At 36.8% G+C, this 18,354-nt stretch overlaps 1 protein-coding gene across 9 annotated transcripts in view; it reads left to right on the forward strand.

The window, feature by feature from the left end:
- The window catches only part of Klhl13 (kelch like family member 13), a 181,854-nt gene extending 178,610 nt beyond the window's left edge, over window positions 1-3,244 (forward strand). For all 9 annotated transcript variants that reach the window (XM_040284680.2, XM_040284640.2, XM_005319397.3 and 6 more), the window contains one exon: window positions 1,679-3,244. In XM_040284680.2, coding sequence (XP_040140614.1) covers window positions 1,679-2,166 — 488 coding nt within the window. In that variant the 3' untranslated portion in view covers window positions 2,167-3,244. The remainder of the gene's footprint in view (window positions 1-1,678) is intronic.
- Window positions 3,245-18,354: the final 15,110 nt, after the last annotated feature.

The following is an 18,354-nucleotide window of genomic DNA, read 5'->3' on the forward strand; positions in this document are numbered from 1 at the left end:
GTATTTTGGTGTAATCTATAGTAAATACATTTCTTTTTTCCTTGGCATTGTAATGCAGTTCTCCTATGGTACCATTACAGGAATAATTCTGTGCTAAGTATCTGTATTTCAGGCACATGCAGTGATATTTTCTATTAAAAATTTGAAATGGCTACTCTTTATTCAGGGTTCCAATAATAACTCACTCTCAAATTGTTGATGTTCAAATCATCCTTCTATAGCATTTAGAAAAAGAAAACCTTGCTTAATGTAATGATCACCACTGATATTGACATTTAATTTTGTTAGGCAGGTTCTTATCATTTGGCACTCATACAGTGTGCCTATGACATTTTTTTACCTTATTTGAAGGCCTGGCAGTGCTAATCCAGCAATTGCATTATTAGAGAACAAAGGCATTAAGGGATTGTTTGTGGTCTGAACACTGCCTTATGAAATCTGTAATCAAGAAGGATCAGAGAAAGGCCTGTAGTGTGTGATTGGCAGGTTTCTGGTGTTAAATTCATGAGAAACTATAGGATGTCTTATATTGAAAGAGCCATCCAGGAAATCATATGCCCACTAGTCAATGATTTATACCATCTACCTATTTTATGTGTGTTGCTGCTATACCATTATAATGAGAGCTCCAAATCCCCTTGGGTGGGGGGGAATGACACCTGAATTGTTTTAGTGTTGCTTTAGCATAACTGGGAAATATTGCAGAAATGACCTTCCAAATCAAGGGTAGGAAAGGAAGCAAGCTGATTTTCAAACCAATGAATACTATTTTGCTTTCTGGGAATTCTTTGAAGCATAGAATAATACTATAAAGTAATAGCAAATAGTGATTGCCATTTGGCTACTTGATAGTAGAATTTTGAATGATATGGTTAAAGATTAGCTTTGTCTGAAAAAAGATACAGTCTGATTTGTTCATATTCATTGTACAAACTGATTTATGTGTGATATAAGAATATACACTTTTTAGATGATATGGACTTAATAGATGAGCAGCAAAATGCTGCAGAAATAAATTTCTACATAGATTCAGCATTCCAATTCTTTAACTTTTTAAATATATTTTCCAATAGCAGATGGCATTACTCATCCTTATTCCATCTACCAAAAACTCCACAAAAACAAACAATTCTGTATATTCTTATAAGCTTGTACATTATTTGCATAAGACTTCCAACTTTTTTAAAGCATTTTTATAAATATCTCATTTCATAGTCCCAATCCTAATGAGAAAACTGTGGTGGATATTCTTATTTGACAAGAGAGGAAATGGGGACCTGGAATTTAAAGTGCTCTTATAGCCCAGTATTCAGCACCAGAGGGTGTCCACTAAAAAGCAGTAAGGAGTGAATGTAGTTTGCATTTACTGCAAACCCAACTGTACTAGTCGCCAAAATATATATTTTACTTGATAAAGTCTCTTATGTATGATAGGTCCTTAATTTAACAAAGTCATTGCAGAGATATAAGCTTTTTTTTCATTCTATAAGAAGATGAAAGTCGTATTTTCTTTATTTTTAACCTAAAGAATATTTATAGAGAGCAAATATTTATAAAAACACTATTGATAAACTATACTATGCCACAAAACTTAGCTAAAAGGTGATTATCTATACTAGCCTTTAGTTTCCCATTTTTATGATCTCTTTACCTCATGTCTATTATTCTCATTCTTTAGGAGGAATTACTCATGACACTTTCCAAAAGGAGCTCATGTGCTTTGACCCTGATACTGACAAATGGATCCAGAAGGCACCAATGACCACTGTCCGAGGTCTGCATTGCATGTGTACAGTGGGAGAAAGGCTCTATGTCATTGGCGGCAATCATTTCAGAGGAACCAGTGATTATGATGATGTCCTAAGCTGTGAATACTATTCACCTATCCTTGACCAGTGGACCCCAATTGCTGCCATGTTAAGAGGGCAGAGTGATGTTGGGGTTGCTGTCTTTGAAAACAAAATCTATGTAGTTGGTGGGTATTCTTGGAATAATCGTTGTATGGTAGAGATAGTGCAGAAATATGATCCAGACAAAGATGAATGGCATAAAGTTTTTGATCTCCCAGAATCCCTTGGTGGTATTCGAGCTTGTACGCTCACAGTTTTTCCACCTGAAGAAACCACACCATCACCTTCTAGAGAGTCCCCTCTTTCTGCACCTTAAGATCATCCCTACAACTAAGATGCTGTAGTCCTATCTTTGCAATGTGTCATGATTCTCTTCTTTTTCTCCCCTTAAGTAGTATATCTGTTAGGATTAGCCTCCAGTAATTGATACTGATATTGGAAAAAAGACAACATTGATGTTATTTGTGCTGTTTGTTTGGCCTAGAATGTTTATAAAGTGGTAATAAAACCATCCTGGAAATGTATCCCATAGAAGCTGTTTAACATATGAAAAACAGTATTGTCTATGAACTGTTTCTTCAGTACTTTTTAATGCTGTGTACTGGGTGTAAGGTATTTGTCATCTTACATTATAAGCCAATTTGAAGGTGGATTATAGTAAATGTACAACTGTGCTCACTAGGCTTCAAAGTAAAAAGTTTTCCTTTCATCTTTGACTGTAAGATGTCAAAGGGAGGCAGCCTGCTCTAGCAGTTCTAGCAGGAAACAATACACAAAAGGTTGCCAACTCGCATGAGCTACCTCCCTCTTTTCATGAAGTATTTTTGATGTATCTGTCAACCCACCTGACTGTGTGGGTGCATTGAGAACATATAAAGTTTCTTAGACACACAGGAGAAAAAACTGAAATTCACCAATGTTAACTTTAAAAAAGCATGACCCCTCTACTTATAAAAAAAAAAGGTTTGGGGTTTTTAAAGTGTGCGCAAATGCATACACACATACTTGGATATGGATTTCTAAACATTGAGTGTCACATCAAATAACTATGAAATTTTAAAAAATCTTTTAAAAGCAGCTTCCATTAAAATGGGAATTCAGTGTGCACATACTGAATACACACGTGTAGAACCATATGAATTTAGGTGGATAAGGGCTAGAAATTTTGAGCAACTAAAGTTGTCACTTGACCCAATTTTATCTTAAAAATTGTATTCTACTCCTTCTCCTTTGCTGTTGAGATAACTTACATATTCTGTGTATTCTGTATACTCTCAATTCATAAGGTTATTTAGCACAAAGTATAGCAGCTTCACCTGGAGAGCTGCTTTTGCTCAAAGAATTCAATTTCCATGTTTTATCTTTTTTCTGTTCAATAAAAACATTTAATGTCATTTTGGTCTGAGGCATCCTATTATTGCCTGAGTTGACTTTCTTTTATTAAGTGTCTTTTTTTGGCAAGACTCAAGTAATCAGAATGTAGAACATTAAGCAGTTTGGATGAGTGAATATTTATAAATTTTATTCAAGGAAGAAAGTGTTTGACCATGTTTAACCTCATTGGTGTTATTATTGCTGGTTGTCTTCAAGGAAGTTTGTGGAATATGTTAATTGACTCTTCATCTCCACAGAACTGCCAGGCATAGCTACCTTATAAGAATTGTTACATTTCTTTCTTTTTTTCTATTTAAGATGAGCTCTTGCTGTGTTGCCTAGCTGGTCTCAAACTCCTGCGCTCAAATAATACTTTTGTCTCAGCTCAAGTAGCTGGGATTAGAGGAGCATACCCCCATGCCCAGCTTAAAATCACTGTTTCTGAGGTCAGTTTCCCTGGTGCTCAAGAAGATCTTATCTTGTGGACTGGGGTTGTGGCTCAGTGGTAGAATGCTTGCCTAGTATGTGTGAGGTACTGGGTTCAATTCTCAGCACCACATATAAATAAATAAAACTAAAGGTTCATCCACAACTAAAAAAAAATCAAAATAAGTTTTTAAAAAAGAAGATCCCTCTTGCCTCCTGAGAAGGGACTGTGTAAAATGACCTTGGAGATTTTTTCTTGACCTAAGATACTAAAGGAAAAAATGTTTTTGTAGAAGATTATTTGATAATTATGTAGGAACATATTGTGATGTTTCCTACTTTATGTGCAAATTATCAGATGCAATCTGAAACATAAATTTAGGGACATTCCAAAACAACTAGAGAGCCATCATATTGCTTCACTAGTGGATAATTAGCAACCCAGATAACAACACCTCCACTTGAGTTAAACATGATTAAGGAAACAATTTTCCCATCAGTGGTACTTTTCAATGTTGGGAGAACCTGGTATAAATTTGAAAGATCCCCTTGGACAAGACTTTTCTTAAGTGAGATCAGCTGGTTCAGTGATTTCAGTTGTCTGTTTAAAGTCAGAGTGGATATAGCCATTTACACATAGCTAACACCTGCCTAAAAATGGAGACTGCACAGGGCAGACTAATGATCCCAAAACAGCCTAATGTAGGTACTCCTGATCAGGTGGCTCTATTCAAAGCAGCAAAGGTTCTTTCTATCCTGTGGTCTTCCCATCTATGTTTGCAGAGTCCTCTCCATTCACTTAGCAGAAGAACAATTGAGTAGTAGTGAAGGTGTGAGGGATGTAACGGTCAGTCAGAAAGAGGCATACATCACTTCTACCCACATCCCACTGGCCAACAGTCAGTTCTGTGGCTATATATATATACACAAAGGGAACTGGAAAATATCGGCTGTGTGCCCAGAAATGAAAGGAAATAGGACTGGTAATCTGCTAGCACTTTGCCACAAGAAATAATACAAATCTACACAGTTCTGCTTGACAACCTATCCTTTCTGCATTCTGCAAATGTTATTTAGAAACAATTAATTTCACACTTTACTATAAGAGTTATTATTAAACAATTCTAACAGCTGGGAAATCACTACACATTTTCTTTCATGGTGAATTAACTATTTTTCTTTATGAAAGAATACCTGCCAGTCATTGGTTGGCTTTATAAGCATTTCTTACATTTGCCCTTCTTAAGTTCTTGGTCTACTTGAAAAAGGAATTATAGAATCCATGAAATCCCAAAAGCTTCTTAATTTTCCTTTTTGGTCAAGGTAGCTAGGGTGTGAAAGTTAAAGAATTTATTTGGCTTTTTCTATAATTTTTAGAAAATTCACCTGATGTTGTGATTTGTATGTGAGCCACTGCAAAGTGCCTATGTTAATGCAGGAATGTTCAGAGGTGAAATGGTCAGACTGAGAGCTGTCCATACTAATTTGAATGGACTAAGTAAGCAGTAACTATAGACAGGTGGGGCATGGCTATAGGAAGTAGGTGATTGGGGGCGTGCCCTTGGAGATTATGTATTTTGTCCCCCATTCTCTCTCTGCTTCCTGGCTCCTGTGAGCTGAGCAGCTTTCCTCTGTGATACTCTTCTGCCATGATGTTCTGCCTCACCTCTGACCCAGAGCAACAGATGTGGCTGACCATCGGTGAACCTCTGAAACTGTGAGCCAAAGTAAACTTTCCCTCATCTCAATTGTTTTTGTCGGGTATTTTGGGCACAGCAATGAAAAGCTGACCAACACACCTGATCATCAGCATTTGCCCTAAAAAGTGAAGTTGACTTGAAATGTTTTCCTTCATAATATTACTTTAGAGTCTTTAAAACTATATTTGTTTATTAGTACATTAAATTTCTTTGGAGGTTTCTAAAATTATTCCATCATATTTGCCCATCATAGAATATTCCAAAGGGAAATTAAGTATAGTATTTTATTTAATTGGTTCCATCATGCGATACTTTTTTTCCATTTGTAGAGTCTTTGTGTGTTTTCCTTCCAAGAACAGTAACAGCAGTGGAAAGTTGGCCCTGGCTCTAATTTTATTATTGGCTACTGTGCCTTCCCTTGTATTTTTCATTTTTAAGCCACTCACCCTCAGGTCTAGTCCTTTGCTCATCAAGTAACTTTCTGGGCAGGCAGTAAATTCAATGCAAGTTCTCAAAGGTTAAGACAATTTTGTTTTAAATTGATCAAATAACAGTGTTTAAAAACTTCTGGAAATTATAAAAATGCAAAGTGTAGAAAAGAAAATTGTATATTCATATATCAGAAGTACTTTCTGGTCACCCATCTCCCCTTGTATCATAAAACTATTGCTAAATATAGATATATTGGTTTTTATACAAATATTACTTAAATTCAGTATGATATTTTTATTTGTTATTTCTAGATAAGCATGTGAGTAGAGTGTATTTTGACATATTATACATACATAAGTGTAACTTATTCTAGTTAGGATCCCATTCTTTTTTGTGGGGGTACCAGGGATTGAACTCACAGCACTCAATCACTGAGCCACATCCCCAGTCCTATTTTATATTTTATTTACAGACAAGGTCTCACTGAATTTCTTAGAGCCTTGCTTTTGCTGAGGATAGCTTTGAACTTGTCATCCTCCTGTCTCAGCCTCCCAAACTGCTGGGATTACAGGCATGTGCCAACTTGCCCAGCATAGGATCTCATTCTTGTGGTTGTACATGATGTGGAGTTTCACTGGTAGTGTAAAAATTCAGTATAATTTTGTATACACTATATGAATTATTTCTGATATATCAATATCATTTTCTGACACAGAATACATCAATGTAATTTTTAGGGTAAAATTTTCTAACCCATATTAAGTGGAGTTTATTAGCCAATGTGTTGGGTCTTTTCAGTTTAAAAATATTAAACATAAATGTGGTTAAATATGAAGTCTGAATAATTAAGCAATAGTGATGCTAGGCAAAACATCTCATCAGTGAACCTAAGTCATACAATTCAGATCTTATAGTGAGCAGATATTTCATCTCTATTAAAATTTAGGCTTCCTTATTATCTCCACTAATTATATATTATGAAATGTCAAATACTTCTTTCTCTTGCATTGTTATTTGACAATGTGACTAAGATAAAGAGTAAATGAAAAATGTGAGACCAAAGGCTATATTTCCATTGAAAGAAAAAAGGGGGGAATTATTACAATAAGCCTTGACAAACGTTTTCTGTATAGAACTAATAAGTATTTTAATACTTGTGGCCATTTGTTCTCTATTACAACTACTCAGATCTGCTGTTGTAGTGGAAAAGCAGACACATATACTTTACAAATGAGTATGAATGTTTTCCAATAAAACTTTAAAGACACTGAAATTTAAAAGTCATGTAATTTTCATGTATTACAAACTATTCATTTGACTTATTATAATTAGGAATACATATTAATATTACAAATTAATGGGTTTCAGTGTGTCATTTCCATACAGGTATATATTGTGCTTTGATTGTATCCACCCTTATTCCCTGCCACCGTTTTTCACACCTGTCATTCCCTTTCCTAAGAGTCTCTCTTCTAAAATGATTGATTTTTTTTCAACCATTTAAAAATGTGACATGCATTCATAGCCCATGAATAGGTCACAGGCCAGATTTGGTACACAGGCTGTAGTTTTCTGGTTCTTGTCTTATAAGAGTATGTTTTATTACCATTAATTGACTCTTTAAAACAATATTTATTTTAATCCTTTTTTATATCAGTCAATGAAACGTCCTAGGGCTGCAAAGACTAATACAGCAATCCCAGCCCTCCTGAACTTAATCTAGCTCAATCTAATTGGGCAATAGGTACATACAATATAGTGTGTTTGAGGTTACGAAGGGTGTGAACAGGCAACATTTGAGCAGTCATAAGAATGGGTATAAAGTGAATGAGTGGAAGGCTATAAAGAAACAAAGGCCTGCCTTAATATACTTCTATGGCCGCAAAATTGGAAATAAAAGATTACACATAGGGAGTACAGCCTAATCCTTTAAATCCTGGTTTCTATCCCCTGTGATACAACTTCATCTTGCAAATCTCTCATTAATTACTCTAAATACCAACTTACTGGTTCTGTGCTAAGTAGGGTCACCTACAACTTGTCCTTTAAAATACATTATAACCTAGGGGCTGGGGTAGTGGTTCAGTGGTAGAGCACTTGCCTAGCAAGTGTAGGCACTGGGTTCGATCCTCAGCAACACATAAAAATAAATAAATAAAATAAAGGTATTGTGTCCATCTATAACTAAATTAAAAAAATACTTTATAACCTAGCAGAGATAAGATAATATTTTACAAAGCTTCCTTAAAGTATCTATGTATCAATATGTGTTTTACTACAAGGAATAGAAAACACCAACTCTAACAAAAAGGAAATGTGGGGCTGAGGTTGTGGCTCAGTGGTAGAGTACTTGCCTAGCATGCATGAGGCACTGGGTTTGGTCCTTAGCACCACCTAAATGTAAAATAAAGATATTCTGTCCACCTAAAACTTAAAAAATAAATGTTAAATAATAATTATTATTATTTTAAAAAGGAAATGTGTTTTCTCATGAAACTGCAAAGCCCTCTTGGAGGTAAAGGGTGCCCCAGGCATGATATAATTACCTCACTGTCATCAAACAGCTAGGCTTTTTTTCTGTCTCCACATTCCATTTTGTCAGTAACATCCATAGTGTGAACTATGGATGAGAGAGAAAGAGAAAACCTCTCACCCAACCATGGAATTTAAGTACTTATTTTCACCATGAGGAAGTCAACTTAGGACATCTGACTGCCCCTAAACCAGTTGCTAGGGGAGTAACATGCATAAATTGGTTTAGACTAATTATCTTATATGAAATTAAGGTTGTGGAATCAACCACAATACCCTTCTTACTCAGGAATAACAAAAGAGAAACAAAGAACAAAAAATGAGTAATTGGATTTACATGGTTCAGTTTGTTCATAATCTCGTTGGACTTTTTCTACATGAGTGTTTTTCAAAGTCTGGGTCATACTTCTAGTACAGAGGTTCTCATACTGTGGTCCAGATACCCTTTCAGGGGGTTCATGAGTTCAAAAATACTTTCATCATAATACTGACTTTTCATGCCCTCGGAGAGTATAGTTGAGTTTTCCAGAGGCTAAAGGATGCACAGTGATTTTATGGGTCAGTCAAGTAATGAAATATGAGTTTGTGTAATTTTGTGTTTTAGAATATTCTCAAATTTCATTTGAGGCAGTAAATATCAATAAAAATAACCCACATGAACAAAGTCTCATTGGTGATTTTGAAATATGTTGAGTGTAAATGAATCCTGAGGCCAAAAATTTGAGAATAGCTGGTCTTATTTATAAAGTCAATTTAGCGGATTATAAACACTATATTATACAAGAATTGACTAAAAATGGAGTATAATATACATCATAATTTTAAGAATTTTGTGATTCTTCTTTTGATTATATAAATGCATGAATGTTTATATATACATATATACACTCATGCATATATATCTATACTTACACATGCATATATGCATATCCATATACATGTATATGATCAAGAAAATCTTCACAAAAAACAATACTTACACATATAGGTATACACATGAACAAACACTACATACATACTTTGTTACAATATTAACAAAATGTGTTTTTCAAATTTTTTTTGTAGTTGTGGATGGACAGAATGCCTTTAATTTATATTTTTATTTTTATATGGTGCTGAGAATCGAACCCAGTGCTTCACACAGGGTAGGCAAGTGCTCTGCCACTGAGCTACAACCCCAGCCCAGCAAAATATGTTTTAATGTGACAAAATGACCAGAGATGGATGGAGCCTGAGTATTTTATTTTAATTTTAAACTCACTTCTACAAGGAAGCCCACAACTGAGAGCTATTTGTAAGGAATAAAGACTTTATTTTACGTTTCATTTGTAATATTAAAACTTTCAAATATACTGTCAGGTAAGGGAATAGTATAATAAAACCTTCATACCCATTGTTTACATACATAACAATTATAACTATTTCATATTTGCATAATCTAATATTTTGGTAAAATATTTTTAGTGAATAATGAACATTATGGTATTTCTTCCCTAAATACTTCAGGGTGTATATTTAAAACTAAATCAATTTTCCTTCTTAAAACCAATATTATTATTCTGCTTAACAAAATTCATAATTCCTTGCTCAGTACACATTTAAATGCACACTAAGTATCTGTGGTCCAAAAGTATAATTTTAGAATATTTGCCAGTAAGACAGTAAGAAAAGTAAGTGCCATATGTTAATTCTACTTGTTTTTAATCACAAATTCTGCTGCTAATATTTATCTCTGATCTAATAAATACAATATAATTATTTTTAAAAAGTAAGGTAGGTGCTATCTATGTAGGATGTTGCAGCTAAGTCTCAGAGCATCCTGGCCCTATGGCAGAGGAAGGGCTTTCCCTTGCCCAGGGTCTCTAAAGGACTAATGGTCACCATCACTGAAAAATTTTCCATCAAAACTTTTCATCAGAGACTTCAGGAAAGTGATTTTGTTTTCAGAACTCTTAGAAATAGGGCTAGAAGCCTGAGAAGCAACCTAGGATAGCTATGGGTGCAAAAACTGAACAAAACAAACTTTCTATTTTTTTTATGGTAGGCTAAACTACTGTAACTACTTGTTATGGGTTAGCTATGAAGTGTTCCCCAAAAGCTAATGTGTGAAACAATACAGGAAAGTTTAGAGGTGAACTGATTGGTTACAGGAGTCTTAACCTAATCAGTGCATTAGTCACTTGATAGGGATTCACTGGGTGGTGACTGCGTGCAGGTAGGGAGGAGGTGGATCATTAAGGGTGTGCCTTTGGGGTTTATATTTTGTCTCTGGTGTGGGGAGCTCTAACTCTCTCTGCTTACTAGAACCATGTTCTGAGATGCTTTCTTCCATGGCACTTTTCTGCCTTCCCCTGGGCCATGAGGAATGGAGTCATCCATCTATAGACTGAGACTTTTGAAGCCATGAACCCCAAATCAACTTTAAATTGTTCTTGTCAGCTATGGATTTCCACTTTTCCCAGCACCATTTGTTGAAGAGGCTATCTTTTCTCCAATGCATGTTTTTGGCACCTTTGTCTAAAATAAGAAAATTGTAATTTGGGGGGTTAGTCTCTGTGTCCTCTATCCTGTATCATTGGTCTACCAGTCTGTTTTGGTGCCAATACCATGCTGTTTTGTTACTATTGCTCTGTAGTATAGTTTAAGGTCTGGTATAGTGATGCCACCTGCTTCACTCTTCCTGCTAAGGATTGCTTTAGCTATTCTGGGTCTTTTATTTTTTCCAGATGAATTTCATGATTCCTTTTTCTATTTCTATGAGGAATACTATTGGGATTTTGATTGGAATTGCATTAAATCAATATAGTGCTTTTGGTAGTATGGTCATTTAAAATTAAACCCCTATCTCTCACCATGCACAAAACTCAAATCAAAGGGGATTAAGGACCTGGGAATTAAACCAGAGACTCTGCGTCTAATAGAAGAAAAAGTAGGCCCTAAGCTTCGTCATGTGGGATTAGACCCCAATTTCCTTAGTAAGAATCCTATAGAGTAAGAATTAAAACCAAGAATCAATAAATGGGATGGATTCAAACTAAAAAGTTTCTTCTTAGCAAAAGAAATAATCTGTGAAGTGAATAGGGACCCTACATCTTTTGAGCAAATTTGTACCCATCACACATCAAATTGAGCACTAATCTCTAGGGTATATAAAGAACTCAAAAAGCTAAACACCAAAAAAAAAAAAACAAACAAATAGCCCAATCAATAAATGGGCCAAGGACCTGAACAGACACTTCTCAGAGAGGATATTCAATCAATCAACAAATATATGAAAAAATGTTCATCATCTCTAGCAATTTGAGAAATGCAAATCAAAACCACTCTAAGATATCATCTCACTCCAATCAGAATGGCAGCTATTATGAAGACAAACAATAATAAGTGTTGGCGAGGATGTGGGGGAAAAGGCATACTCATATAATGTTGGTGGGACTGCAAAGTGGTGCAGCCAATATGGAAAGCAATATGGAGACCACCATTTGACCCAGCTATCCATTTCCTCAGTCTATAGTCAAAGGACTTAAAAACAGCATACTACAGGGACATAACCACATCAATGTTTATAGGAACACAATTCACAATAGCTAAACTGTGGAGCCAACCTAAATGCCCTTCAGTGGATGAATGGATTAAAAAAATGTGACATATATGCACAATAGCATTTTACTCAGCAATAAAAGAGAATAAAATCATGGCATTTGCAGGTAAATGGATGGTGTTGGAGAAGATAATGCTAAGTGAAGTTAGCCAATTCTACCCCCCCAGAAAAAAAAAAACAAATGCTAAAAGTTTTCTCTGATATAAGGAGGCTGACTCATAGTGAGGTACAGAGGGGGAGCATGGGACAAACTCTAGATAGGGCAGAGGGGTGAGAGGGAAAGGGAGGGGACAGGGGGTTAGTAAGGATGGTGGAATGTGATGGACATCATTATCCAAAGTACATGTATGAAGACACGAATTGGTGTGAACATAATTTATATACAACCAGAGATATGAAAATTGTGTTCTATATGTGTAAAAAGAATTGTAATTCATTTGCTGTCATTTATTTTTTAAAAATCAATTTAAAAATTAACAATATAATAAATTGTTCTTGTCAGGTCTTTTCATCATAGCAGCAAAAACGCTGAGTAAAACACTGCCAAAATGATAATGGCTCAAAATACCCAAAATGATAATAGCTAAAAAAATGTTAACTAATTATCTCTGTACAATGTTCAAGGTCTGAGGGTAGCTCTCCTCCAGAAAGACATTCAAGAACCAAGTCTTCCATCTATGGCTTCCCAAACAGCCATGATCATGTCCATTTTAGTAAGCAAGAACAGGGGAAGAGGGGATGATTGAATAGCAAGTCAGAGAATTTGTGGATTAGATCTTGATATGGTACCCATAATTTCCCACACTGCTTTCAATAAAGCTAGTAAATACTGTCTAAGATTGGATTCCAAAAGAGGGAAAATTGTGGTAAAGCATTATGAGACTCTGCCATACTGAAAGACTTACCTCTTTGATTTAGGAGGTAAAATGTTTCCAAGGGAACTGGTAGAGTCTCCACAGGTTCTGTGAGTATAAAAGATTTCATGGGGCATGAGATCTTGAAATCAGAGGACAAGAACAGACTGCTTTTGCCTGTATCCATAAGGGACTTCCTATTCACATTCTGATTTCAGCCTGTCAGATCAGGGTAGCAGGTGCAAGAAACTCTCATGAAATTTTCTCTTACCACTTGATCCTGGATGAGTTCCTCAAGTATATGAGCACAGTGCAGGGTGCAGAAAAGTCAGAGAAGAGGAGGCTCTGCACATTTGGTTTGAACTGTGAACCTGTCTGTACCAAGTAGAGAATCAAGAGCAAAATATGGGGAGAGACTTGTTACAACCTCTGATGTATGGTTAAGTTTTTGTAAGAGAAGAACTCAAAGCCTATACCTGTGGACCATGATCTTAAATAGGAGACTTTTGATTACTATTGCAGAGGAAATCCCCAAGATAGGCCAAGGGAACACAGTGTTCAAGAGATGCACCAGATAATTCACTTCTGTGAAATTCTAGGGTTCTGCAACACAATAGTATTTTAGTTTTTAAAAAATATTTTTATTTGTAGATGGACATCATACATTTATTTATTTAGTGCTGAGGATCAAACCCAGTGCCTCACATGTCATAGGCAAGCGCTCCCACTGCTGAGATATAACCCCAGCCCCAAAACTGTATTTTCTGACTGCTTTCTGTATCTACCTGTTTCCTGAGAGTCCCCATATTTAAACTCAATGATTCATTTTTACTTAGTGGTATACAGGTCAATATTTTAACAACTTTCAGAAAATGAAGGGAAGTACCTCAATTTATAGTGTTTGTCAATTTCTGTGGAGCAAATATTTCCAACATAGCTGATTTTAAGTTGTCATGTGACATCTTTGGAAGTAGAATTGGCAAGAGATACAAACAATAATTTCTCATGAGCAGGTATAAGTTAGCTCTAGTATACAAATTCAACCAGAGAGCATCAAAAAGAAGAATATTTTCTCAGAAACCCTTGTATACATTTCTCTGTGTATTTCCCACATCTGGAGGCTCCCCTTTTTTTCTCCTCTTTAATAGATTTCCCATTTTAATCTCCAATTAATCACTTACTTCTTCATTTGGGTAAGTAGACCTAGTTCTTTTTCATGAGCATTACTGATAGAGATCTTAGTGGGGATACATGGAATGGTTGGGACTCTTTGGAAGGTGAAAGAATGTGCAAACATCCTTCAGGAAGGTCCTACCAATTTTGCTTCCAAGACAAAAATTGTGTGTGGGCATAGTTTAAGAGGACAGTTTTCAATGAGCTCTCAGGGCACATAAATGGGTGGGAGAAATGATCCCTTTTTAGAGGGTAGGATATAAAGATTCAAGTAGCTTTTAGAAGTAGAGATGTGGCAGGAAGAATTGCCTCATGAACACATTGTTCAGGGATCCCCCAAATATTCTACTTTCCTCTTCACTGAGTGAACCAGACAGCAGACTTAATGACATAGATATCCTGACATGTGATATCCTGCACATGTAATTCATGTTCTTGAATGTCTATGGCAGAGTGGCCATAGTAATATTTGGGCTCCCGTTCATATGGAGTATCCCAGCCACAGCACTCAAATGACTGTATGGACACAAAGGGGCTATTCTGGGGTGGAAAAAAAATTCAAGAAGACACTGTTGGAAATTAAAAGGTCCCAACAGATTATGAAGTAGAGATCAAGGTAGAACAATGAGCCCATTTCATATGCCCAGCCTTTCTGGAAAATGCCTCTTTTGTTAGGGGACAGAGGGTGCACTCAGATCTCTTCTAGGTTCTTAACAATGGAAGGCAGAGGAAAAAATCAGCCCTAACATGGCAGATGTTTTAATTACAGATACATAATTATACACAAGGATTGAGAAGAGTGAAATCTGGAGTATCTTTGAGAATAGCAGCAATAGAAGTTGGGAAATCATTTCTAAGGTGTTTTAAACTAACACTGACCATTATCAGAACTAGGGATGCTCATGTAAAACGGGCAGTGGGGGCTGGAGATGTGGCTCAAGCTGTAGTGCGCTCGCCTGGCATGCGTGCGGCCTGGGTTCGATCCTCAGCACCACATACCAACAAAGATGTTGTGTCCGCCGAAAACTAAAAAATAAATATTAAAAAAATTCTCCCTCTCTCTCCTCACCTCTCTCTCTCTCTCTCTCTCTCTCTCTCAAAAAAAAAAAAATTTAAAACGGGCAGTGCCCTGGAGGAGTCCACAATGCAAATAAGAGCAGATTAAAGGCTGCCTAGTGGAGGAAAGAGAAGAGCAACAGTGATACCAGTAGTCACAGTAAGGGAATTCTTAATAGCAGATACAGCACAAAAGAGAAGTGCTCAAAAGAAAACTGGGATTTCCTTCACTTTGAAAGAGGGACAAAACTCTATAATACTGTCTGTTCTTACTATTGTTTTTAGGTATATCCAAGGCAGAATATATGTAGTCCATAAGTCTATATAGAGTTGAGAAAACTATGAAATCTCATTTGTGTCCACTATTGCTTCCTGGTGAATTCAAGGTATAATGCATGTAAACTCTAATCAAAGTAGAAAGGGGTCAAGAGAGTTACCTAAACCCGTGAAGGTAGCAACACAAGTTTGTCTACACTTCTGACCCCCCAATGTTTAGGAAGTTCAGGGATGCAGCCAATTTGGGCCATGGTGAAAATGAAGTGAAAGATAAACATTGAGAGGATTAGACAGCCTGGAGCTGGACCATGTGGAGTGCAGGAGGCCAGGAGATCCCAAGAAAAGCTTAGCAGGGATACCTGGAAATGGAGAGAAGGATTTGGATCCTAGTATCTTTTGATTTGCTACCAAAAGGTAGCAATTCACATCCAGTCCACCTCTAGAAGCTGCCAGCCCTTCTGCCTTCCACTCTTTGGCCTGCGAAATAGATCTCAGGGAGGCCAGTGCCTGGGACTAATATTCTTGTGTGCAGGAATGAAAAAAATGTCAAATCTTAGTGGCCGGGGAGGCCTCAGGATGTCTGTACCCTTCGAGATCCTTGCCCATATTTTCTCCATTATTAAATATGTAAAAAGTATACACAAAGACTTTCTTTCTAATCTAGAGCTCAATGGAAGATAACTAGTGGATAAGTAGTTTGATTCCCTACAAGCTAGCTGTCTTAACTGATCCCTTTTGTGTACTGCTACCACCCCTGGTCTAAGCAACTCTCACTGTCCTCCTCAAATTTCCAGCCACTTAGGCCAGAAAAAGTGTTCAATATTCTGGCATTGCAAAACAGAATGTTGTGCTTCATGTGGCATCACCCTTCCAAGAGAATAAATAATGTTATGAGAATATTGTAATATAGATTCATTTTTGGTGAGAATGAAGAATTCATATCTTATAATAGTGAATAATCCTTTGTAGTAAGCTGGAATAAGCACCTAGCATGCATTACCAGTTTTGCTATTTTCTCAATGACAGCTGCATATTCAGTAGCCTTTTTAAAAATAAGGATCCACTGCTCCCTTGACCTTAAGTCTAGCCCCTGGGTCCACTAAGATGGGAGCTGCCTCCCCAGGAGGCCATCTACTCATCAGTTTTTCCTTAAGTCCCTATCTCACTTGTACTTCAGGTTAAATGTGAGCCTCATTTTCTTTCCATCTATTAGTTCCCCAGACCTGCACTGATCTCCTTTTATTAATCTGCTTCTCCTTCCCAGTAGCTTCCCTTAGGACCAAATGACAACAATAAATCCTAGGAAACGAAGCTTATCACTATTATAAATGACAGGGGACCACATGTGGTATGCCTTAAAGCATTTTTAAAAATTAATTTACTAGATTTATTTTCTTTGGTAGGCTTTTCTTTTTCTCTAGCACATGCAGTCACATGGTCCTGCAGGGTGTGGAATCCCTAAGCAGTATCTATCCATTCTGCAATCTTTTAATATCAGTGAATTGCAATCCTTGGGCCCAGCTAACTGACTCACCTCTGGAAACCCTCAATTTTTGGAGCAAGATCAGAGGGAGCAAAATATAATTGTCTCAAAGGTAGCCTCTTTGGGTGTCAAATTGGACTGGAAGACACCAGGTGTCTCTAGGTGCCACATGCATGCTAATAGTCAAGGTCAAGACCTTGGTATCTCTTGTGAACTGAGAAAGAGCCTAGAGCCTCTTTGAGACTTTCATATTGTCTTCCTGCTTTTGTTCCCATTACTTAAATCTGTAGTAATTCCTCATTGAGAATAAGCAGATCAGACTCTTCTATGGTCAGATGCACGATAAATAACTGTGAAAGAGAGTTGTTATTTAGAAGGCAGCAGGACTTCCACACTGGTCTTTAAAAAGATTTTTCTTGTTTGGAGAGCAAACAATAATGTGAGTGGCCCCTGACCACTAGACACGATATTCCTAAGAGCATGGTAGAGTTGCATATATGATTAGATCTTTCAGGAGGACCATTTCTTTCAGGAAGGACAGTCTAAGGCAGTGCTGTTGGGATGTGTCCAGATATTTGGGAACCCTTCCTTTTTGACAAATGAGAGCCACCTTTTTCCAGCAAAGACCCAGCAAAGTCTGGTAAGGGATCAAGGTTTGATCCCCAATAGTTGTAGAATATATTAGTCCTCAAGGGGAAAATGTACCTGGGAAAAGAAAAAGGCAGATTAATCCCACATCATGCTAGTAGATCCCCTCTGACCTGTGCCTAAGTAAGGACAAACTAATGCTGGATTGGGAAGGAAAACCACAAACATGGAGATGGGACAGGCTGTCTGGGAAGGCTGTCTTCTCTCACCGGGCCAACAAGCTACATTTCTTCTTTGAAATCCCTTCCCTTTTAAAAAGCCTCCTTTGCTCAATTTCTCACTGTGGTGTTATGACTCAATGAACTCATCCTTACCCTATGTTTCCTTTTATGACAACACAGTCTCTTTTTATTGCACCGCTATATTCTAGACACCACAATACCCCTGTCCTCTGTACCCTGGACTCAGAACTTATTTGCCATGTTTTCAGGTAGAATTGTGATCCACCAATTCTACATAGAGAGGATGATCAGTGTTATCCCATCTGCTCTCAACTAGTGTCTCCTGGTGTATCCCAGGTAGAAGGTGCAGCGTTGGGCTTTCTAATTAGGAATACTCTACTTCAAGGGGAAAAAATGCCATATTGAACTAAATAAAAGGTCAATTGCATGGAAGTAGCAATGAAATATAGTCCACTGTCCTTGTCTTCTTTCTTTTTATAGTGGGGGGGATCCAATTTTTAATGAAAAATAATTCCATGGAATTAGCTTAAGGACATACCCTGCATGAATTAAGTCTTAGAGGTTTCCTCACTGATGATAAAACATTCTACAATCTTAGTTTTAAAAATGATCTCTATGCCTTCTTGACCTTGAGTCCTACCATTGGACCCTCTAATTTCTCCAAACTAGCCCTTTACCTTTTAGCATGCACTCACTATTCCCTCGCCTCCAGTCTCTGACTAGTTTGTTTTATGTCTGTATACATTCACCTGTTTGGAATATTTTGT

The sequence above is a fragment of the Ictidomys tridecemlineatus genome, chromosome X (genome assembly GCF_052094955.1).
Source record: "Ictidomys tridecemlineatus isolate mIctTri1 chromosome X, mIctTri1.hap1, whole genome shotgun sequence".
NCBI lineage: Eukaryota > Metazoa > Chordata > Mammalia > Rodentia > Sciuridae > Ictidomys > Ictidomys tridecemlineatus.